Source organism: Apis mellifera, linkage group LG5 (assembly GCF_003254395.2).
Source record: "Apis mellifera strain DH4 linkage group LG5, Amel_HAv3.1, whole genome shotgun sequence".
Taxonomy (NCBI): domain Eukaryota; kingdom Metazoa; phylum Arthropoda; class Insecta; order Hymenoptera; family Apidae; genus Apis; species Apis mellifera.
The window spans coordinates 2,109,750-2,136,537 of record NC_037642.1 but is presented as its reverse complement, the minus strand read 5'-3'; the positions used below and the strand labels follow the sequence as shown (position 1 = coordinate 2,136,537).

General features: G+C 30.8%; 1 protein-coding gene and 1 long non-coding RNA gene across 2 annotated transcripts in view; both read left to right on the top strand.

Annotated features, from left to right (window-relative positions):
• Nucleotides 1–26,788, top strand: part of LOC102655600 — a 213,565-nt gene that overhangs the window by 101,657 nt on the left and 85,120 nt on the right. The gene's annotated exons all lie outside the window — the stretch shown is intronic.
• LOC102655495 lies at nt 15,716–17,795 on the top strand. Its single transcript, XM_006557889.3, has 2 exons — nt 15,716–16,346; nt 17,028–17,795. The coding sequence occupies exons 1-2, from the start codon at nt 16,300–16,302 to the stop codon at nt 17,383–17,385; spliced, it is 405 nt and encodes a 134-aa protein (XP_006557952.1). The 5' UTR covers nt 15,716–16,299; the 3' UTR covers nt 17,386–17,795.

The following is a 26,788-nucleotide window of genomic DNA, read 5'->3' as shown; positions in this document are numbered from 1 at the left end:
CAAAAAGATATATCTATAATTGAATATGCAATGTGATCAAAATTTATTATTTAAAAGATTAATTTGATTAATTTCCGTGTTCAGAAATTCAGAGAAGTTATCAAAAAATCGGCAAGATTGCGTAAGAGATGTGGATCTATGCAATTTTGATTATTTAAATACGCGATGGGAACATCTAATCTGATAGGGGAGAAAGATATCGCGAGGTGTATGATACATTGTGCCGAGATGCAATTAAATATTGTCTTCTCCCTACGCGGTCCAGTTCTGCTCGATTTCTTTTCGATTCAACCCGAGCCTGCCTCGTGGGAATGAGAAAACGTCGGTCTTTTTCACTTTTCTCTCTAGCTGGCATAGTTTCACGCAAGTGCAATTTTTTAAACATCCTAAAATTTTATTCGTATTTCGTCGATTTCTTCGAATATTTTTAGATTAGGATTAGAAGAAATTAATTTCCTTTTTTATAATTTAAGTATTAATTTAGGAAAATAAAATATTAGCTGTTAAATTAGGAAATTTTATCATCTTTTTCGGATTTATTTGTTTAGATTTTTTTTTAATTAGAATTTAAGATAAAATTAATTCTTCCTTTTTTTATAAATCAGATTTTTCTTCTATAAAAAATTGAAATATTAATTTTTAATCTTCTAAATTAAGAAGTTATATTATCTTCTTTGAATTCCTTTATTTAAAATTTTTTTTTTATAAAAAATTAACAAGTTTATTTTTTGTTAAAATATTGAATAAATTATTAAAGAATTTTCATTAAATAAAAAAGAAGAAATTTGTATCCTACCTGTATCGTAGTTTTTCTACGAAATTTAAATTATAAAAGTTTGCAGAAAAATTTAATCAAAATTTTCAAAATTTATTTTCTACATTTGGTGTACAAATTCTTATCCAATAAATTCTAGACATTCATTCAAATATTAAAATTTCTTTTTTTCCTCTTTTACATCTTTTATATTTCAATTAAATAAATAGCATGGAATAAAAATTGATATACACAGAAGCGATAAATTGTTCGATGTAGAAATTATCATCTACTATTTGACCACGTTCACGATATAATAAATCCAAACAAAGGTTCGAAGCTGATTCTCGATAAATTACATAAAGTATACGGACAGCATCGATTTGTTGTGTCAACGTGATCAAATAAAACACGCGTTTTATCGCGTAAACGACGGTATTAATTAGTTGACATTCGATAGGGAATATAAGTTACTACTGACTGCTTTTTCCACGATCCTGCGCTAACCGTTCCAGGGATCAAGTTATCAAATCATAGATGTTAACAAGATATATTAATATGTGATAAATATTAATAATGTGAGCAGCAAAGTAATATTTGTTTTTTGTAATTAAAATCAATGATGTATTGAATATTTATAATTATGATATTGAATATTTTATCTTAAACAGATTATATTTGAACTGCAATCGTATTCAGAAGAAGCATGGTGACAAAATATTTATTTGAGAAAATTATAGAATTACAATAAATTATAATAAATTTTTACCAAGAATGTATCTATATAAAATATATTATTGCACCTGTAAGTTTAGTAAATTTCTTTTTTATTCTTTTTTCAAAGAATATATATGTTTTCATTGAATATTTTCAATGAGAGCTCTTCAATTATTCTATATTGTGCTTCTGATCTTATATAATTTTCAATTTTTAAATTATCTTATATATTTCTTATCAAAGAATGTAAATATAGCAAAGTTTATTGACATGTGTAATTAATATCATTGTAAGGAGATGATGAATCAAATGAAATTTGATCAATGCTCGCTAGGTCGATTTCTATTGAAAGGTTGAATGAATTTAGAATAGGACTTGATTAGAATCAGCACTTTGATCTCAACTATTGTTCCATCAAGACGTTACTTCCGCATGCTACCAATGTTGAGGATTATGTTTCGTGAATACAATAATTAATTCTCTATATTATTCGCGTGAATGCTTTGCTTCAGACAACAAAACGAAACCATTCCCTAACTACATATACTAACTATACATACCGTTACTTGAGAGCGTTATTTGATTACTAACTTTTATTCCTTCTACGTATTCGTCTTTCTGTGTAATGAAGTGCAATTTTCTCATAACTTGTTTCTAAACTTATTAAAAACTTCATTTATCCGAATTTTCTTAATCTTCATATATGAAAATTTATAACAAATAAATTCTATTTATAATTTATTTATTATTATATATCCATATGATTTATATGATCAATTTTTACGATTATACCTTAGAATATAACTTACAAGATTATGAAAATGTCGAGAAAAATGTCTGGTAATAATTATCGAAATGCAATATAAATACCTATTAATATTTCCACTTATTTACTGTTTATTAAAATCCATCCATAAATTTTAAGAAAAATAGAACTAAAAATAAATCGACTTAAAAATTCAAAATTTATGTAAAAAGATACTTATACATATTCTTTAAAGAAAAAAGAAACGTTCTTATCTTTTTGCAAATTATCAAGATTTAATATTATTATTCCAATTTATCTCATCAAATTTATTTCACCAAATATCGAATCAAAATAATTTAACAAGCCTCTTTTCAATAAAATTCTCACATAAATATTTTCGATTAATCCCATTTTCTCGATATCCAAATCGTACAAACCTAAATCTTCTCCAATATAAATTATTTGTTTTCAAAAAAAATTAAATTACAATCATATCCACCTTTCCGTCCTAGAAAGGTTCCTGATTTCGTCATTTTTCTCTTTATAAATCACCCATGTAACATTCAACGATAAAATCAATATTCAAATTTCGCGCCAATCCTGCACGGAAGATTCAAAGTAGCAACCGCGTCGCGCTTTTCCCGCCGCGGCGACGAGGCGGCGTTTCAGTCCCACAAAGAGCGTATAAACGCTTGTGGAGGCCTTCGACTGGTGGCGGTGGTATGTGAAAGGAGAGTCGGCAGATATTTCCTTCTAGCACGCGCGAGAAGGAGGGAAACGTTTCGAAAGAGGGAGATAAGGCGAGGCGGTCGCGCGACCGAACGGAGCGAGAACCTCGGAGGAGACGTGGACGAGGATAGAGTCGCTTTCGGGTCGTGGAAGAGGGAACAAAACGAGTCGAGAGGAGCAGCTAGAAAAGAGGTGGGAGGGGGGGTGAACGGGGTGGTTGATCTGTGTATATGCGTGTATACGCCGGGCCGCGGTGGAGGGAGGAGGGAGGAGAGGGTAAATTTATCTGTTGGCGCCGCGCTGCCGAGAGGAGATCCACACTCTCGTCCACGATTTTACTGTTTCCAGCCGCGCCGTTACACGAAACTTTTAGTCCTATCGGCCCGTTAGAATTTTCGTGCGAGATGGGAAATGTCGGCGGACCTCGTTGCCGAGCGTCATCACGTTTCTTCTAACAGGTTGCTGGCGCGTCCCTTGTTGCGCATTGCCCTGTTATTTATTTATTTATTTATTTGATATTGCAATTTTTTAATATTATATAATAGATGTAGAAAGGAAAGATTAGAACATTGGACGAGAGATAATATTTTTAATTGTATAAAGGAATACTTTCTAAAGTTTTTTGGTTGCTATGCAGAAATTAATCGTTGTAACTATATCGTAAAAAATTTGTATAATTATTTTGAAATTATAATTATGAAGTTCTATGATCAATTTCTTTATAAAAATAAAAACAAGATGAGAAATAAAAATATGCAGTAAAAAATTGTCTATATAACAAAATTTAAATGTTATAAAATATAATTTTGAAAATAATTTCTCTCGGAAACAAATATTTACTTTCGCATGATGTCTTCATTGAACGAAAAATTTCATTGAATATAAGCGAAAAATATTCTAGAAATATATGTGTACGCGAGAAAGAGGCGTATTTCTATAAGTTTTCGAAAAATACAAAGTGTGAAGCACTTTGTTTCGAATATAACTGAATGATAAATAAAAACTGCATTGCATGATATTTCAGTAACAAAAGAGGAGAAATATTTTAGCTAGTTAAGTCAGTTGTCCTGTGATATGTAATTCTATAATAAAAATGTAAAATTTTACAAAGCAGCGTCTGTGCCCTACCACTTTTATATATTAAAGTGAAAAGAGTACATGCGGTAATCTGAAACAAATTGCAAAAGGCGGCGCACAAAATTTGCATGATATACATTTCTCAAACAAAAGCTTTCAACTTAGTAGTAACAAAAATTGGATTAAATGAAATGTTTTAATATAGTCCGCGACGTACTGTATGTGTACAAATTAATTCTAACTCTATATACGATTATTCAACTATGATTTGAAAACCTATTTAAATTCTGAAAAATGATTTTAATTTTTATTTTTTATTGATAATAATTTATTATTCGTTTCTTATTAACTTATTCTTATTTATTTCTTATCATTAGTTTAAACATATTACAACATGTTATAATATAATTAATTATAAATGTAATTGTTATCGATTATTCTATAATATTTTGAAATTGTTAATATTTTATATTTAAAAAAAAATATAATTTATATTTGCTTTCTAATGATAAAATTTACATTTTGTTAATTACATCGAAACTTCGCAGTTGTCCATCAACCATCGAAAATTTCGATTAAGCCTGATATTATAATACAACCAAAACGTCAATCACCGATTTATCCAAATATAATATAACATAGCAATCCCACGATCGAATAAACAAATCCAATAATTAACATGAAGCCAAATGCTCACAGAATCAAAATGAATTCCAAATATCTCGTGAATAAAAAAAGAATTGTAAAATTACTTATCATTTAATAAGAAAAAGAATTAAATTATTTATTATATATCATTGAAATTATCTCAATGCTTACAATAAGTTAATGGAAAAATATATATAATATAATAATATGGAAAGTAATTTTATTTTTTTTTATTAAAAAAAGATATTTTGTTACAATATCTTATATTTATTGCATATATTTTATAAAAACTATAATATTTGAATCCTTTATTATATTACCATTTGTGTAGAATTTAAAAAATTGTCTATCTAAAGAAATAAATAAAGATATTTTCAGAAATTGAATAATATAAATTCAAAAAATATTGAATACACGTTCATATGATTCATACTTCCTCTTTGTATAGTTACATTACATTATGTATCACCATTTAAAATATATGAAGTATTATAAAATATATTAAATATAAATATAATTTTATAATATTTGAATTCTAAATTTCAATTGAATTTTAAGAATATTTAATTCACAGCAAAAATTTGATACAAATTGTAGAATTTTAATAATTTTATAATAAATATCTCTATAATAAATCAACAAAATACACAATTTAAAATACACAACTGTAATATCCAAGAAAATATTATTCAATAATAATATTTCTTTTTCACACTATGATTTATAAATCACGATTTATATAGATGTACGCTTATGGAAGCGTTCAGACATTCGATTCTCGTGAGATTTAGAATTGCAATTCCATTTTTGCATATTCTTTATTAATCTGTCGATCTGTCTCGATTAATTAGCCAGTGACTTTCTTCGAAATGAGATAGTAGATGAAGTAGAAATAAATGATAATATTCGCATAATAGCTATAGAATCGTTCATTCGCAATTCAAACAATTATAGTATTACGAAATTAAATACTGAATCGTGATTACTCTTTCACATGATGATTCGTGAATCACGATTCATGTGCTGTATCTGAGATTCCTATGTATTTAATTTCATATTACTATCTTCCTTGTTCCTTATTGTAAATAAATTTTGTAACTATCGCTATCATTTATTCCTATATTCCAGCTTCGATTCGAAGAAAGTTACTAATAAAAATAAATATCCAAAAATTGAAATTGAAATCTAAATCTCACCGATAATGTGTACAAATTGATATCCATTATGCGTAAATCGCGATTTATCGAATCGTCGTGTGAAAGAGAGGTTCCAATACTAATCGGTGATAAGCGTTCCACACGTTTTGCTCGTGTGAAAAGTTTCGGCGTGACTACGATGCGCTGATACAATAACTACGATAATTTCATGTGAATTATAACAGGATGCAATACGGCATTAAGTTATTATATTTAGGAGTGCAAATGAATAGGCATGGCATAAACGGTTCCGGTTGCATTGCCGATTTTTCTGGCGCCAGAATCTTCTCATTGCTCCCATCATTCCCAGAATCAATATCGTTGATTTACTCGACACACGTGTACAAAAATTTTCGAATCGAACATTTTATTCGCAACTTCGTTCAACTGTGATGATACTGTGCGCAGTGGATTTTTTTTTTATCAATTATGAAGAAGAAAATCATCGAGATCGATTGCTTACAACGTTCGTACGGATAATTCATTTCCCTACAGATGTCGGGATGAACGAGATTGGTTATTGTTTTCGAATCTTGCCATTTTCCTGCTCGAACGGCTCGAATTGCTCGAGTAGCTACACACGGGAATGCATGCATGCGTGCGTAAATACGGAGAGCTCGTGTATACTCCGGAGGCCGTGTGCACGCCGAGCAAATCGGCGAGGCAACGGTTGAGACGCACGCGAACGGGGGACGAGCGTGTTCTCCGTGTAGCGGTAGGCAATGAGGCAGCTGAAGGAGAAAGAAAGAGAATCGACAGAAGCGTGGTACCGAAGGACAGACTCATTGAGATGGAAGGCAATTTACCGACTATCGGAGAGAGATGATGGTATGCCACGCGACTGACGAGGAAAACGCGAAGAGCTCGATAGAGGAAGAAAGAAGAAAAAGGAGAAACTTTTAGCGTGCTCTTAGGATTTTCTTTTTCTTTATGGAATGGATAAATCTTTTGACTTTTTCAAAATTTTTCTAGAAATTTTCTTTATTCTCGCGAATTATCACACGTGAAAAATTAACCGTAAATACTCTTTTAAAAATATTACAGATGAAATTGATCTAATAGCGAAGTACTTGGAAGATATAATTGTGTCAAGGCTTATATGTATCGCTATTAATTGGTATATTTTATATATATATAAGGAAACAAGATAGAAGAAAATATCATATAAACATGTTTTGTATATGTTTAAATAATTTATTACGCGATAAACGATTACTTCATTTCTATTTATATCTTATTCATCTTATTCATATCTTAATGATATGGATAATATGAATAAATAAATAAAAGCAAATCTATCTATAATTTTATTGTTCAACATGTTTATCTTATGAAATTAATTATTTTAAAATTGAAGAGGAAAAAATTCTATTCTAGATTCTTCTGCATGATCTTGTCATCTTTATTATTTTTTGAGGTTAACCTTGTTATACCCGTAGGCTGCGCGTTGTACGCTTATATCCTGAACGAAAGAACGTTATCTGCGCAACTGCGCATGCGGCTTGTTGCTTTCCCCACCCTCTGTCTACTTCTTTCGCGTCTCCTTCGAATGCCGTTTAATTCTTTTCTCATCGATCCCTTTCTTTTCCTTTTTTTTATAGATTTTTTTTAAGCTTTTATCATACGTCTGGATGTCAATCTATCGTACGATTTCACAAAACGATCGCACGATTTTTTTCTCCCCATAGAGAAAGAACGGTATTGCAGTTTGACTAACGTTTTTATTCTGCGGAACGAGTTAATTGAAAGGAACGAAACAATTACTCGGGTGAAGCTTATCCTTCGATCGCGCCTTTAGTTTAAATACGAATCAATTCACGATTTAGATATATATACCCAATCCTATGGTTAATTTCGTTTCAAATCTGTTCGAAAATTGTATAATCTAAACTTATGTGAGAACTTTTTTAACTCTTTTCTTCTTTCTTCTATTTATTGTTTGTTCTTCGTTTCATTTATTGGAATAACTTTCTCTCCATGATTTTTAAAGAACTCTAAAGAAATTCTTGAAATAATAAATTAAATAACAAATATATTAGATTTTTAAAATTAAATTTCAATCAGATTAATTGAAGTTTGATTTAGATTTAATAAAACTTATATTATTTGAATGGTTTAAAACTATTCGTTGGAATGAAGCATAACTAGGAAACAAGTGGCGCTAGTGGTAGCATAAACAAGGTCAGAAAGTTCCATGGAACTGCATATGCGGCCTGCGTGTAGCGGCGCAATAGCCATCGAAGAGCGGATCGGTCGCTGTGGTACCGCGCGTTATTCCCTCTCGCACTTTGTACTCGTTAAGGTCGCCGGTGCATTGGTCAGGGGCAAAGGCATAACTAAGCGGCTCTACGTGATCCTCGGCCTGGTGGCTGCGTGTGCACGCGCGCCACGAAGCGAAGTTTACAGTTAGCCACTTTAAAAACACACTGGCTGGTCTTCGGAGCGAGGAAGAGAGGTGGGGAGAGAGAGCACGCCGTCCGAGCGGATGGAACGTGGCGGCGCGGGAGAAGAGAAAGAAAAGCTGCGACGCGCGATCGCTGTATGGCCGGCGGTGGGGGAAGGACAGCAGAGGAAAGAAAAGGAGGAAGGGAAAAAACGACGAAGACGCGAGAGAAACGCGCAATCATCGCCGGAATGGAAGGGAGCGGGGGTTGAGGCGCAGCAACAACGGTGGTGGTAACAGAAAGGAAGGAGTTGGCGTGGCGGGGGAGGAAAAAGTCGGCGTGGTGAAGGGAGAGAGAAGAGAGACACACGGACTCTATAACGAGACAAGGTTGGGAGGTCATCGGTTGTTTGGTGGGACGGAGACGGCCGACACTGGCATCAGGCCATGAGAAAGAAGGCTCCCAGGCATACTACTCGCCTCTTCCCTCGCTCCCCCCTCCCCTCTCATTGCTTCGTGGGAGCAAGTGAGACGTGAGAAATGTACGCGAGAGACACTCTCTTGCACAGTGATTCCGTGAGCACGCTGGGGAAGAGAAGGCGCGCGCGTGCATATAGATATGAGAAGAGAGGAATGGAGACGAGGGATGGGAAAGAGACGGCGGTATACGAGAGGTAACGAGAGAGAGGGAGAGGAACGTTCGGTGTACGGTGAGAAAAAGCAAAAGAACCAAAGATGCTTGGCTGGTTGGCTTGGCTGTTTCTCCTCTCCGCCGGTTCTTTCTCTCCTTCTCGATTTTGCCCGCTCGTCCGTTCGCGTCGGTTCGCGCGCGGCTTTTATCGGCTCCCTCCAGCTCGCCTCGGCGAGCGTTTGCATGACAAAGACGGGAAAAAGGCCATCGAGAGGAGGCGGCGAGACTACGGCGCAACGCGCCAACGTCGGTTCTCCGCGCGAAGGACGATCGTAACGCCGCATACTGGGAAGATTCTGAAATTCTCCGCCGATAGGGAGCCCTCGAGAATATGAGCGCTGGAAATAGCGTCTCCGTTTCTCGAAACGACAATTCTCCGTCTGACGAGCGTTATATATTGTTATTTCATATGGGACCGAGATTATTATTCGAACACCACTGCAGGGCGTAGCCAGGTTCGTTAAATTCCAGAAGAAGGTGCAGCTTGATCGGTGTACAGAATGAAAATGGCGGGGGGAGGGGGCCGGTTATTCCAACAGGTAAATGGTTTAACGATTTATGAATATAATCGTGTTGGAATGCAACTTGGATCTTGCAATTGTGGAAAAAAAAAAGAAAGATTTTTATTATATCTCTTATATTTTTGCACAAGTTAACAAGCAAATATAAGAAACATCAGATATTGCTCCAGAATTCTGTGAAATCTTTTCTTTTCCAATTATTCTGACTTAGTTACCAAACTTGTCTAATTACTAATTTCACGAAACTGAATTTTCTCCTAAACAGTTGACTATTAAATCGATCGTGCATCCTCTTTCTTTTCCCTCCTGTCAAACTTTTCAAATATCTTCGGGACTTCTTGGACTTCGAACATCTCTCATCGAACATTTTCTTGTGTGTGTCGTAACAGAGAGAAGGTTGGTGAGCATCGAAGAAGAAGGACCGGTTCCAAAGGATGCTCTTTCGTCCTTCGCAGTTGCTGTGCTCACTCGTTCTTCTCCTTCTGCTTCTTCCTCCACCACCTTTTCTTCATCATTGCCCTCTATCCTCGCGATTCTCCTTTTTCCTTCTCCAATCCTCATCTTCTTCTTCTTCTTCTTCTTCTTCTTCTTCGTCGTCGTTGTCCTTTGCCTCGTCGTCCTCTCCGCACGCACGATGCTCAACTAACAGCTTCGTCCCTCTTCCTTCCCATCCCCCCTCCCTCGATCTTCGTCTTGATAATTTATTTTTAATAAAAGAGCAGCGCCATCTTCGCGTCGAGAAAGTGCCATGGGAAACTCACCGTGCCGGTTCGTTTGCCGAGCACTCCCCTTCTCGAAAGGGGATCCTTTTCACGGACGATCGATTCCTCTAGCTATTCCTCCGAGCTGCCACGAGGCATACCCGCCACGAGCTTCTCCCATCATTTTCTTCTTCGTCGTGCAAGGTCCCGACCTTGCAAACCGCATCAAGAAGTCCTCAGGCTGGCATACCACGATCATTACGAGCCGCTATCGGCTAACAGAGAGAAACGATCCTCGAGGGCTCGAATCGATACACGGCGGTACGAAGTGCCCCCGTAAAAAGGAACGAGTCCACTCGTTTTCTTCGTGATCCAACTGCTCGTGGCAGGTTGGATGGCAGACCTCGGTAGCCGCTTTGAATCCGCGCAAATGAGCGGGATTGATGATGGAAAGCACGCTACTGGTAAACGAACCGTTCGACTAACTGCTTACACGTGAGCTGGGACGAAACGTTGATAGGAATTTGTCGGAGAGGTTAATCCTTTAAAGCATATATATGAATATACGCTATATTTGTTGAGTTATCTTAACATTGTGATATAGATTTCGTGGATGAAATGAAATATAGCGACAAAATTTTTGTTTTATTTATTATTGGCAACAGTGGATAAAAGTTACTTTTTAATATGTCCAACGTGTATTTAATTTTAATTCTTGATTTTAGTAGACAGTGTACTTTTTGTAAAAATAATTTTGGGTAAAAAAATTCGGATTAGATACGAAATAGGTTAAAAAAAAATATTATTTCAGAAACCTAATTTGCATATGTATATTGCGAACCTTATTTTACATATTCATTTTATAATACCACTAAATTTGTAATATAATAAAAAATATTTTAATTACAATAGATATAGTAAAGATGATGAACATGGACAATTATGATGAACCGAAGAATATTTTTAGATTTTTGAATAATTTATTTATTTACTAATTTATTAATTATAGCAATATACTGTTTGTCATTACAATTGAATATTGGTTAATTATTTCTAATAGCATATTTTAGAACAACTTTTTTTCAATATAGGATATTATAAGAAAAATATCATTTTCATTTTAAAAATTAATCTTGGAATGACACATTGAAGTTATTATAAAGTTATTATAATTCTTTAATAATCAGAAATAAATTATTAAAATATATTTATAAAAGAAAATGTAAATATCGATTCAAATACGATACTTTTCTTCACGTGCTATTAAATATTTTCAATTTCTATTTTAACTTTAAACAATTTCAATCTATTGTAATTATTAAAGAATTTCTAATTATTAAAGTTTATCAAGGCTTGTAAAGAACGTAACAGTGAGTAAAGAACGAGCAGACAGAGAATGAAAATTGTTTGTAACTGCTGTAATTGATAAGATAGAAAACACGTTAACAAACGGTATTAATATTGATGACTATGTATGCGTTGGTGGATGCTCGTGCATGTGAATCGACATATATGTGTACTCGCGCGTACGATACACATACACACGCATCTACGTGTCGAATAACAATGGGGTGGCAACGTTATCGATAAATTACCATTACCGTTAGTGCCACTGTTGGTTACGTTATCATGTAGCATCTCTATTCGCGAATGATGTGCTGTACTGATAGTCTATTTAGCTTCCTCACATGACGAGAACAACACTACTATAGGTATAGATGTGCACATCAAGCTATTTATTTTACGTTCCTTCTTATTTTCTGTCTTCTTTTATTTTAATAACAGAAGTCTCATTAAATATTAATTTGATTGTGTTTATCGCATTAAATAATACAAGAATAAAATAATTAAAAGAATTATAATGAAAGTTAAGTTAGAATGTTAGTAGATAAAGGATTTTAACATAATATTAATTAAGATTTAAGGTGTAAAATAAATTATTCGAATAAAAGTGGAAACTTTAAATATTAATTTCAATCATTTTTGTTACACTAATGAAAAATAAAAAATGTTAGCAGATAATAGGAGAATAAAAATTAAGGAAATATAGACCCAAGTATGGATATTGTATCTAAGTAGAAATTAAAAAATATTAGTGGATAATATGGATCCAAGCATGGGTATTGTATTTAATGAAAAGTAAGGGTAAAAGGTATATTAGTGGATAAAGAATTTTAATAGAATATTTTCTGCTTGAATTAAATTATTTACATTTTATTACAAAAAAATTAGAAATTATATTTGATGGAAATAAAGAATTTTACAATTAGATTATAAATCTGAAAATAAAGAAATGACATTATTGTTGAAAGCAATTCATAAAAGATTGATTTAAAAATTCAATTGTTGATTGAAAGATCTTTATTTTAATTTGCATTCTTTATTTAGTATTTATTTGGTTCTCGAGAAAATATATTGTTAATATATTTATACTTGCTGCTTAATATTACATATATTTTTTTTTTTTTCTTATTATTTTTTAGATTATATATTCGTTTTATTTACGTATCTGTTACAGATCGTGGAAATAAATGAACTAATTATGGGAAATTACGATTCTTATAATGAATCGTATGTGTAAACGATATAAATAATGAATATCCATGAGTCATATTCAAGATATATTTATTTATTTAGCTAAATATATTATAGATTCTCTATTATGAAGCATATAAATGAATAATATATAAACATGTAGCCTCGTTCACCTTTTTTCATCTGAAAATTAAAAGAATAAATATCCGATGATTTTTCTCATTTTATCTGTAACTCGATTCTGAATTAATTTTAAAATATTTCTCTTTCATAATTTATATTTCTTTATTAATTTATCAAGATTTAATAATGTGAATTTTATATTATTATATTCCTTGAAAGGAATAACTTCTTTTCTTTTATACACGCGATTCTAATATAAATAATAATCAATATAATATAAATAATAAATCTTACAAAAGTTTAAACTCTATTTTTTTTCATTCTTTCATTTTTTGATCAATTCATATATTATAAATAAATCTTTTTATAAAATATAACATGAAATAAGAACAAACGTACAAAATATGTAAATAAAATCGTAAAAAAAAAAAAAACAAATGATCACAAAAAGATACAAGTAAAATCGTTGGAACAATAAATTAATTCACTCCTAGATTGACAAAAGTTAGATCTCATTACATTTTCAATATAAAATCAGCACCTTTGTTAAATTTATTTTCACTACATGGTTCTGATAACGTATCAATATATAAAGATTGATAATATCAGACAATAAACATCCCTTCCTCGATTCTCTGCATAATGAATGAAACGAGCTTTGTTTCTCTTCCTTTAGCAAACTCTATTCGAATATAATAAATGAGCGTGTCGCGCGAGCAGGTTTTCAAGCACGAAGCATTGATGGAAATTTAATATGATGAAAAAGACACTTGAGGAGGATTTTAATATTGCCAATCTGTCAGAAACAAAGCGACACGATTCTCTTGCGTCACCGCATGATTAATAATTTATTATTTGTCCACCAGTAGGTCGTTTAGTGCACCACTGACTTTACATATTTAATTTTAAAAGAATTTTGTTTTGAAAGATTATTTAAAAATATATTGGAACGAGTCAGTCCTACAATATCATTGAATCCATTTTGAAAAAATTTTTTTTAAAGTTCTAAGCTAGTGTTTTTCAATCCTTTTAATTACTTTTTGAATTATTGAACAGAATTATTTTATTTTGGAAGGTAGAACTTATGAATAATATTAATAATATATATTGGTTATTATTTTAAATATATTTACAATAAATTTTAACAAGTTAAGTTTTTATAATAAATATAAATAAATTTGAAGATATATACATATATTGAAGATCGAATACAGAAAAATAGTGATGATTTATTGTCGATTTTTTATTCTTACTAAATGAAATTGCTAGAATATGTAACTATTATATCATGAAATTTGAAATTTTCAAGTATAGGGAATTCTTTTATTTTTATTATTTTATAAAGTTCGAGAAAGAAAGATGGAAAGAAGTATAAATTTTTTATAGGCATTTCTGATGTCAATCTTATTGCATCTTTAACAAATGTATTGCATAACAATTTGAGGTTGCTTGTTTCTAGTAAGTCATGTTAAATGCAAATAATAATAATATGAAGCGTTTTTTATTTTTATAATATATACAAAGAGATAAACTATTAATACGATGCCTATTTTAAAATGAAAAATAGATTTTTATGATAATATAAGTGAAATATATTATTTTAAAAATTAAAATTAGATTTACCTAAACTATCTAACATTAATACTTCATAATAATTATAAAAGCAATTTATGATTCTGCTTATTATTCTTCCCTATCATATTATTACTTTCATTTCATACTACAAATTTCATGCTATTGAACCGTATAATTTAAATTACAATTAAACATATATATTTGGCTAATGATTTTTCATTATCTTTCATTTCGTTTTTAAGATGTCGTTATATTTTCCAATTTATATTTTATGTCTTTCACTTATTCCTTCAAAATTCATTCATCTTATTTCTAATTATACCATCAATTATTGAACATTCTATATACTAACATTTTAAAAATAATTAAATACTTTCAAATTTTCTTAAACAATCTAACATATTTAATAATAATTACAAAAATAAGTGAATTTTATTACTTACATTATTCTCTACTTTTTATATTATTTTTATATATCTACTAATTATATTATTATCTACAAATTTCATGCTTTATTATTAAATAATATAAATTGATAACTTTCTTTCTTCAATCATGAAGAGTAAAGATTCATGCATATAAAAAATTATATATATCCTTTTTTTCAACGAAACGTTTATCAAAAATATCTATTTTTAATATTTATTTAAGATCTTTAATAATTTTTGCAAGATAAAATTCATTCTAACAGTGTTGGTGACTCTGACTCTAGGATGAAAGTTGCTCTAGCTAACCAGCCAGGCTAGAGCCTGGTCTGGCTACTTTCTAAATTTAGGCGGTGTTGCTTTCACGAGCCGAATTTCTGGACGAAATCACGTAACATCTAGGGGTACACACGGTCATCATTCTCGATACCGTATCGGCCAATAACGTTAATCGAGCCGCGTACAAAAACAGTTCATCAATTTCCCGCTTTTACGCGTTGTAAACGATGTTTCACTGTTAAATCCAGACGACTAACAACGATTTATGTTTGCGTTTAATTGCACTTAACGACTTGTTAGATAAAAAATGAAAAATATTGTCGAAATTCTGATAGTCGACAAGAGCCGTATACATAACGGAATTTTATAGGGAAACGATTTCAATTTTCCAATAGATTTCTTTCCTGAAAACATCCTTTTTTTTTAATCGAAGCATGATTTCGAAAGATACAATCATCCTACACGTCTATACAATATTTCAATATTATCTGTCTCAAACATAATCTTAATAAACAAATTGAAAAATAGAAATATAATTATTAAATCATTAATACAAAAAAATTTAAATAAAAAATTATTAATTAAAGATTTCAATTGTTTTAATCATAGATTCGAGTATAGAAATAAGTAACGATCGTTGAAATCTTATGCAAAACAGTTTCAATATCGATAAAATAAAATTTTCAACGTAGAATTATAGAAATTCGTTTCTCTGAACGTTCCTCAACTTTCGATCGTGACCGGACGCTTCCTCGAAACCGCCCTAAAAAAAAGATGGCGGTAACGGGACCGGTAGTAGACGTTCACTCCAAAGCAAAGTCGAACATCGTTGTTATTAGACGTTTAGACTTGCTACGTTAACAATTGCAGTCTATGAAATATTCTCGGCGCAATACGAGCCCGACTGAAATTAAACTCGACGAGAAATAGTTGGAATCGTATGGTACACCACGTATATATATATATATATGTAGATTGAAGAGCATGTGATTCACTATATGAGTCAAGCCTGCAGGAGAAGGCGCGCCTGAACCGCGCGCGTTTTCTAACTGGCCACTTCGAACGCAACTTAAAAGAATCGGAAGGGGTTCTGACCGAGATCGGTGTTCTGGAATCTCGATTTCTCGGTGCAGTTATACCTGCTCGTAGTATTTGTTATCACGTGTACACGGCGCAGAGATAAGTTGGATAATTAGGATGGTTTTCTTGACGATTTGCGAGGAGAAAAGTTATGTTATCGGGAAGTAAGTTGTGTGTTATGACTTTTCGTTTAGTTATTTTTCTATTTTATTTTATTATTTTCTTCCTTTCTTAGTGAGATCGATTCAAGCCTTTGTGAAGAGATTATTTTGTAGTACAATGTACAGTTAGAACTATCCGGAATATTATCATACTTCTAGAATCTAATGAATGGTTTTTCATTACGCGTTCTACTTTCTTTTTAAATAATTAAGATGTCGTTATAATGAAATAGTAAATATATTGGACAAGTGAAGAAAGAACATTTATCAAAATTTAATACGATAAATTTAATTTGAAATTATTCCTGATGAATTAAATTTTCTGTTGAAAATAAATAATCTTTTTCTTATTAAAAAAAACAACAATATACGTAAAATGATTAATACGTTTAATAGAATATATGGGAAAAAGGATATGATATATGTAAAAATTGTTAAAATTATTAAAATCAAATATCTTTATTCGAGATGAATCTTTAAAAAGTATTTAAGTTGTTCGTCAAAAAGAGTCCATTTGTTATTTCAATAAATTAAATACATTACTACGCTTATAGAAACTATTAAAATTTCAATATAATTAAAATTTCAATACACGATCTTCCCAGAGTAATCCAATCAAAATTCACTTACTGCTAATGCTCAAACAATATGAATTTCTTAATCTCCATAAATTAACCATTTTAGTTCCCATGTCAAGGCATCGGGGAATCATCAAGGCGAGCATACAGGAAACAAATCTTATCGACGTGTCGTATCTTATTTCACGAGATTCGTTCCATCTTATCGCATTTATCGGCTATACAAATCTGTTAATTCCGCGCGTGGAATGCCTTCGTATCATCCCCCTCGCGACCACCTCGGCTCAGAATCGGTGATTCACTCTGACTCAGCGGTTCGTTTCGTCGTATTTAATGTCCTGGAAGCGGAGAATCATGCGCGGCAAAAGTACGAATATACGCCGCGGGTTGGTCAGCCACGATATTCCTCCGCGTCATGGAGCAAAACTTCCGCGAACTTGTACGGCTATTCGACGTCTAAATAAACCTAAGAATGGGAAATCTGCTCGATACAGATTGGCGCAAGAGCGAGGAAAGAAAACGGGAACGAGTCGATGTTCCCCTTTGTTCTTGGCAAAGATTTTTCACCCGAACAGACGACGGTGTTGCGTAACACGGATCATTGGAGACCGAAGCGACGCCATTCTACTTATACGATTTTAGTCTCGAGGAAAAAAATTGGAACCTGGAAGAAATTGTACGATAAAAAGGAAAATTTGAAACGATATTGAGAAAATATTGGGAAAAATTGAATATTTTCATGAGCAGATATTATTCTAATCGTTTGAAATATTAGAATTTCTGATTTTATTGTCAACGAGATATGAAGCTTTATTATAAGAATAAGATTACATTTGAAATAAAGTTTAGTCTATCATTTCTATAAATAAATTATCTATTGCGTTCTATATTTAATATTAAATCATGGTTAAATATTATTTATTATTTCATCATTTAAAGATAAATATAAAAATAAATTTAAAGATAAATTTTCTTTTAATAATTGAAATATAATAAGAATGAGAAATGATTATCTCTTATTTTTTATTCTTTAGATACTGAAAGTAGATTTTTGTAAAGAGTGTTTGAATAAAATAGATTGAAATTTTAAAGGATAATAATTCTAGAGTTAGAAACAAGTACAAAAATTGATATGTAAAAATATTTGCTGAAGTTTATTTTTCAAATTATATGCAATTTAATTTTGAAAAAAGATTGATACAGAAGAAAAGATTGAAAAGTAGAAAACTAAAAAAAGATTCTTTTTTGTTTTTTGTCGATCTTTATTCATGAATACTATCTTTACATGTGATGATTAATCTGTATTTTTTGAAATGATTGATTAATTTTGTATTCATGCAATCAGAGATTCTAACTAATAATTTTAATTATTTTCTAATAATAATACATCATATACGTTCATCTTATTTTTCTTATTAGAAATAATAATAAAAATAAAATTACATTTTGAATATTTTTCTTAAATCAACAAAAATATCACGTATTTAGTCAGTATTTCTGCTCCCTCATACTAGCTCGCGTGATACGTACAAGTAAGCGTCCACCTCTCGAATATTTTATAGTCAAAGACCTAACGATATCTTTCTAACCCCATTGAGCATACAAGTATTACTTTCGTGCCACATTTTGCCTAACACAATTCCTCAAAATCCATCGGAGTAAAGTTTTCTCCGAACCATATCGCGAAAATGCGTATAATCCATAAAGGCGATACATTAATAATACGAAAACCTTCTCTCTGGAGGAGATCCTCCATGGCCACGATCGAACTGTTTTCGCGGTGGCCGCCAACTGGATGAAATATACATCGAGGTCGGTCGATCGTCGGTTGGCCGGCCGAACTTTTCGAAAATCGTTCGCCACGAACATGTTGGAAAAACTGTTCTTCTTTTGCTTTCGATTATTGTCGCGATTAGGGTGAGAAAAAGCGGCTAAAAGAGGATATATCGCGTTATAGAACGTGATGATGGAAAAGTAGAAAGGAAGAGCAAGGGGGGAAGGAGAGGGAGAGGGAGAGTAGGAAGAGAGAAAGGGAATAAAAGAGAAAAGAAAAAGGAGAAGGAGACAGGCAGCGGAGGAGTGAGGAGAGAAAGGGGAGGAAGAGGTGGAGCTTGGTACGAGGACGTTGGAGAACGGCAGTTAGATATAGTTGGTGGCGTCGCCGTCGGACGTCCTCGGGCGACGGCGCCACCGTCGTCCTCGTGCAGGCGTCTCTCGGCTTAAAGTAGGTTAGGTCGATGAGACCACGACGATGCCGCCACCGCGGTTTCTGCGCAGCGGTCTCGATTCCTCGCCTGCTCCCTGCACCCGTCTTCCTTCCTCCTAGAGCGAACGATGATTCCGCGAATAGTCACTCCAAGTTATCTACGGGCCGCTCATCGATTTTCATAGTTCTTCTCGCCGGCTTCCCGGAAGGAACGTTTTGCAAAAAATCATAAGAAGACTTTACGGCCACGCGTGCATTCGTGGTTAACACGAACGAAGTGTTTATAATTAGATCTCAGTAACGATAAATTCGATTCTGATTCGAGATATATTTTTGAAGAAATTGTTCATTTTAAGAAATATATATTCTTATGAAAGGATTTTTATTAAAATATCGAAGAGATTGTACAGAATATATTTTCAAATATATTATGTTTTAAAGGAATTCGTATAAATTGAACGAAATTTGAATGATAATTCAAATTTCATATAATTAGATAATCACGTGTAATGTAGATTATATAAATGAAGTTCTAGATATCAAATAAATATTAAGATATATACTGATAATTAAGAAGATATTGATTAAAAGTTAAAGATTTTTCTTTCATTTTGATGGAATGTATGAAAAAGAGAGATCGAAGAATTCTTATTTTTTATTGATGAATTATATAGAATTATATAACAACATAGGAATTTTTAAATCATAAAACAGTATATTATATTAAAGTTAAAATATGTATAAGTATCGAATAAAATTTCTTAAATGATTAATGATTCGGTGATTACTTTCTTCTCTTAGAAATCAGAATACCACTCTTGAAACGTTTTTGTGCTGTATAAAAAAATTCTCGAAAATAAAATTATATTGGAGAATTTTATAAAAATTAATTCGCAAATAAGAATGACTAACAAAAAATTAGATAAAATTAAACTTTTTATTTTACTTAAAGTAATTAGAATTTTTCGGATAATTACTGATCGATCCGATGGATCGATCGATCTTTTATCTATTTTCCTTGGATAATTTCTTATTCGCAGAATCACATCTCATAGTGCGCACTGCCAGGATTTTAGCGCATTTTAATATTTGATCAGAAACGACGGAAATTGGCGAAACGAAATTGGATAGTTTTCGAGTAGTTTCCCAGGCGAATCGTCAATAATAGTTAGTTCGAGTTACAAGCTTATTGGTTTTTCTATTTCGCTTCTATTTGCTTCGTTTTGCACGCTTCAAAGTCTGTTGAGGATCGCGATATTATCTTTTTATTGGTCTTTCCAAAGACTTTACGCATTTTTATATAAGTTATTTTAATTATTTTTTTTTAATAATAAATAATTTATCCATAAAAGAATTTATTTAATTACAAATGTTTATAATATTTAAAAAAAAAATATTCATATATAAATTCGTGATATCTAGACTAGTTTTACCAGTTATCTTAGAATACTAATGATTGCATGTATAGTCACTTATAACGCTACAGAATCGATTTTCCTTTTCTCGCCATCTAGTTCCTGTTCGTTCGAGAAAGGACGATATAAAAATAGCTTCGATATTCTCTTATTTATTTGATTAACAATTTCCATTGCATTATAATTCAATAATTATTAATTAAAAAACGATATATTTATCCAAATTCATCGAAGCTTTTTCAATGTTTGAGAATTTGCTTTCAAATTTCCCGCCAACAATATCGTTATCATATTAATTTGCGAGCAAACTTTTTTTTTTTTTATTCTTGTCGATCATATTGCATACGATAAATATTTTCCAAATAATTATACTCACTGTGTAATAAAAAACCGCCATCAGAGCTTGAAGAAGCAAGCATATCGTTCGAATGTAAAAGTGAAGGTTATCATGTAGGCCACGTGACGTCATATCGCGGTCTTTTAATAAAATGGCCGCCGTCGGAGCTCGACATCAGGTCATCGTTTAACAGAAAAATTTTTCATGATCGCGTTCTATCGCATGGCTTGGCCAATTCTACGAGCTATCGTCTATCAAATATTAATAAATCACATATATATATATTATAATAACTATTATATCAATATATAAATTTCTAACGTTGTAGATTTTTCGGTTTCATAAATGTGAAATATACAAAGATAATAATTATTGTCCATCGAAATAAATCCCGTGACTTATAATAATTGACTTTAATGATGGTTAGGTCATTTTTAATCGGAGCATCGAATGTTTCAATGTATAGAGATAAGGCAATGAGACTAAACGAAACGAGTGTATATTCGTGTGGATAAGAATTGACCCAGACGATGTTCCTGGATTAATATAGTTTCGAAAAATATATCATGTACAATTTCATATGTGCAAGCGTGTACAACGAAAAAAACTATTGATAATCCCATGTAAGTAACAACTGAATGATAAATTTGCTATTCCGCGCAGAAACCCTTGCAGATTGTGTATATTAATCGATATTTACCTCGCAGTTTCGATTCTTCCGTTTCTCTTACGACGAGTATATTTATAATATGAGAAAGTTTTCGCGATTTTAAACGCATTGCTAATAAACGTAATAATGAGAGATCCACAGAGTTATACAAGGTGTTTTAATTATACAAAAATATGGTATAACACGTTTCCCGGCAAAACATATATATATATATATCTTCTTTGGTTCTTAAGAATCATCATGTTATGCTCGTGTAAAGAGATTTTTTCTCACAGAAAAAAAAAAAAAAAAAAAAAGGAAAGAAAAAAAACGTGTTAATAATTTTGACTATTCCTTTATATTTGACTTGGGATATTTATGTTATACCTATTGAAGAAAAAAATTAGCAGCTCTTTTTTTTGACTTGAATCATCAGGTCGAAGATCAATTATGATCTAAGACAGAATGATCTAGATGTCAATGATGACGTCCGTCAGAAGAAGTATTTATTGTAAGCTAAATATCAAAATATTTTGCGACATAGAGTATACTTGTTGCAAAATCATCGATAAATGCATAGAAAATATAATATTTTATAGCAAGGTTGCAGCAAAATATAACGTTATTTGTTAAGAGGCAAGATCATGAATGACGTAAGCACATTCGTGCAGAAATATTCATTGTTTAAAGTTCTTGAAACAAGTTCAATCAACTAAACCTAATGGATTTCATTTTATATATATCCTTTAATTCTTTTTTTCATTATAATTAATAGTTTAACCGATAGAAAGTTTTCTAGAACTGCTTTTCCAGAAAATAAATCAAATAGAATTACCAAGGGAATCATATCAATTTTTATTTTCACTTTCCTACCGTAGGAGTAGAGGAAAGAATGAAAGGTCGAGATTCAATTTCGAGATTCTAAGATTCTAGAATTGAACGAAATATAGAAGCAAAATTCTTTTTAGCTATTCACGACTTTTAATAGCGAATAAAACTTAATGTTTGTGCTAATCTGAATTCATGATCGAAAAAGTTTCTTAAGAAATCGAAAAAAATCGTTATTCTCGTTTATTTTACAAATTTTTTCTAATTTAATTTTAAGCAAATAATATTTCTTATTGTGTAAAATATGTAATATTCGGAATAGATTGAAGAAAAATCACAAATATTCTTAATTTTAAAATATCAATAGATTAAAGGAAAAAATTATAATTACAATAAAAGAATTAAAAAATCGACTTTCAGAAAAATTACTCTCTTTTTTTTTACTCTTCGAATCTGAAAAATTAAGAAGTAATCATTTTTTATCACTTGATCTTTTATGCCAGTCTAACTGCTTATAGTTAAAAAGATTCCTTATCTCCTCATTTCCGCTTCTAAACTATCTAACTAAAATTATTCGCACAAGAGAGAGAGAGAGAGAGATCAACACCCTGTTGAAACAATTTTATCTTTTTAGCTTAACATTTTGCAACCGGCCGATGTTGTGTACAATGTTTGAAATGGCTGAAAGAATGTAATAGAGTTAAAAAGTGATTGTATCGTTACGTTATCAAAGAAACGTTTAATTCAATCGTCTAATATTTCCACGAAAAATGGGATTTATCATCGTTTTCCAAAACGAGTGGCAAGGTCTCATTCAGCTCGATCCACTCGACAAATTTACACGGAACCCAATAAAATATCGAGTTATTCAGTTTATCGCGGGCAAATGAATTCCCCGTATATATGGAACTCTCGGAAAAGGGGGTCGTGGGCCGGTATCGAAAACAAATTCCTGAAATGTTTGCGTGAAAGGTGTTTACGTCAAAAATAAATTTTCGTAATATTTGCTCTACGTCTGTATGTATATGTTTGCCCTCCGATTTTTCGCGATCGTTTGTTAACGCGGAATTCTGCGTCCATCTATATGCACTGCGAGAATTCGAATGTAAAAATCTTCAGGGATTTTGGATTTTACTTGGATTTTTAAATTTTCTTTTCCATTATTTAATTATCGATACTTGCTCGCGTGAAAACTCATGAAAAATAAAAATTTGTCATTGCCAATTTCCAAAATATCTTGGAAATTTTCGATCATCTGTTTTATTTTATGATTGTCTTTTCATTTTTTATAAAAGGATGAAAGATTATTTTCCTTTCTTTCTTTTTTTTTTTGCGACATATGGAAAGAATCACAGTGAGTCATATGAAAGTTATTTTCGAGAAATTCATATTTTTTATATTGTTATGATTCTCAACATCATACAATCATTATAGCTTTGTACTTTGAGTGTAATATGTAAAGTTTTCAAAAAATTAACTTAATTAACTTGGATACAATTCGATTAAAAACTCGGTAGGTGTTTATCCCTTTTGAATAATATTTAGAGACGAAATATATGGTTTAATATTTTTTTTTTTTAAATGTGACATTATATAATCACGCTTAATAATAGATAAGAACTGTAAGGTTCCTTCACGGCATTAACAACACAGTGTGCACATTGTCTGTCGGCCCGTACATAATGATCCTGGTCTTAAGACACGTCCAGGTTTGTTTAGAACGGAATAAATAGTCGTTGATGAAGTATTGGTTGAAGAAATATGTGCAAGGAACCCGGCCTGCACGCGGAAGTTCTATTGAAAGCTGTTTCATTAACGCCAACCACGGCTTGATATTATTTATTCTTCGTCCCTGCGCTCTTATCTTTCGATGACGGGGGACTGTCATCGAGCAGAGGCTATGAGAGACATTCATCTTGATACTGTTTGGAAATGCATGTCCGAAAGAATGAAAATATTTAGAGGATCATCTGATTCGAGATAGGATGTGTCAAAAACTTATTTTTCTTTCTTCCTTTTTTTCTTTTTTTTTCTTATTACTTGGCAATTATTTATTTTCTTCTTCTTCTTCTTCTTCTTTTGTTTCTTTGATAAAAGATTTTGAAAACAATTTACATAATAATGTGTTTGAAATTCTCTTAATTTTATAACTTTCTTTCAATCCTTTTTACAATCTATTTTTTTTAATTCATAAAAATCTTTCTATGATGTTTTTTTTTTATAATGAGATAATTACGTAACATCATGATAAAATAGATAAACAGTAGATTATTGGGGAAAAAATGATATGATATATCGCATGATATTTTTGAATACATACTTGCAAATACCTGCGTGGAACAGCAGAATGGTGGATATAGTCTACGTACAAAGATCATATTTTTATTAATATCTGCCAACGTTTATTACGTCTATGCAATGCACATAGTAATCCATGCAATACGCATACAAAGGTCATACTTTTTAATTGCATACCATTTACAAACTGTCACATATTTCGCAATACTTTCACGGATGTTTCTGTTGTAAAATATACAACGCGTTATTTAGACAATATGATTAAAAGATCATCCCTTCTAATATCTTTATTAATCGAACAAATATTCGAAATAATTTGAAATATTATCGAGACGTTTTATTGATAAATAATTCACTTTAAAAAAAAAAAGAAAAAAAAATTCGTTGAAAACACAAAGTCGCTAATTTTTAACAATATTACGTCACAAATATATATCTCTATTTTTTTTTATTATTTATTTTTATTCATTTATTTTATTTTCATATTATGCAATTAGAGAGAAAGAAAATAAAAGTTGCAATCAAGTAAACGTAGTATCGTTTGCTGTTCACGTTTTGAAATTTTTGTTGTTTATTGAACTATCTGTTGGATCTTTCCTTCCCAACCAATAATTCTATTCTTTTCATTTTATTCAGAATAAGATTTTCCAATTTTTCATTTTAATCTTTCTCGTGGAGTTTAAAATTTGTAGTTTTATCATCTTCTCTCAAAAGTTCCAGCTATTAAATTAAGTTATTATTCCAGATATTGATTTTGAAATCGTATAATTTTATCATTCTTATTTCTTCAAAAATTCAGGCAAATAATTCCAAAGAAATAAAATGATTTTATCATTTTTTATTCTTTTTTTTTTTTAAATTTATTATCCAAAAATAATATTTATTAATATTTTTCGTTAAGAAAGAAAAATTATTCGCATTGAATAAAAATTTTCTTTGATAAAATATTTTGTTCAAATTAACGGATCATAGAGTAAAAAATATATTTTAAAAATTAACTCTTTTAATTATAAGTTAATTTTGAATTGAAAAATAAAGGTATCTTATAAAAATGTTTAAAAGTATCAAATTCTTATGATAAACAAAATAAAAAGTAAACTGTTTCTTTTTCAGATAAATGTCTGGACAAAAATCATGATGCAAAATTGAAAAATAGAATGGAATGGTATTGCATCTAATTTAATTATATCTATTCATTGCCAAAATCGATACGTAATATCAATGAAAACCATTCAGTTAACGATCTTCGTGTTCGATTTAAAATAAATCTGATCATTCCAATTGTCTAGAACTATACATATATATTTGTTCTCTCGTTTTCCTATTCTTCTCTGTACTATATGTAATTCAGTATACTTTAAAACGAATATAATTAATGTAAATTTCATTAACCAAATCGATTCATGATATAAAATTAACTTTGGAGAAAATCTAGTAAACAAATGAATCGGTAGTACTAATTGTAAAATTTCAATTGCATTTAATTAATTACACGATCAATTTCGCGATTTAAGATCGATGAAATATATTTATAAATGGTATGAATATTTACCAATTTTTTATTAAGAAAGTATAAATATTAGTTTCCAAAAAGAAAAAAGACAAATATCTTAGAATTATAAGAATTTACCAATCAATGTTTAAGACTGAAGAAACGAACGATCAATTTTAAGATTTAGAATCGATAATTTGCCAATATTTTTAATTAGGGAAAAAAAGAAGAAAACATTAATTTTTAAATTAGAATATCTTACAACTGAAGTCATGTGAATTCATCATGTTTCGTTTTAATTAATAATCACAATCGCTGGAAATATATATTGATCAATTTCAAAATTTAAGATCGATTGAAAATTCTTTTTAATCGGATGAAAAAGAAAAAGAGAGAACTCTTTTAATCTATCAACGGAATATTATACAATTGAATGAAAATTTTTAATAATTTATTAAAAGAATAAACGATCAATTTTGTAATTTATAATTTCGATAACATTTATCAATTTTTGTTTTCTTTATTTTATTAAAGGAAAAAAAGACGAGAGAGACCTTTAATTTTTTAACGGAATATCGTCACAATTATGATAATCAATTATAAAACACCATGGAAAACGATATTTCGCTGTCGCATGATGCG

What these genes read in the sequence shown, in the direction of transcription:
- LOC102655495 (XM_006557889.3), top strand. Translation starts at nt 16,300, where the DNA reads ATGGTTTTCTTGACGATTTGCGAGGAGAAAAGTTATGTTATCGGGAA. An exon ending in AAAAGTTATGTTATCGGGAA is followed by an intron (nt 16,347 to 17,027) that starts GTAAGTTGTGTG and finishes TAACCATTTTAG; the next exon opens with TTCCCATGTCAAGGCATCGG.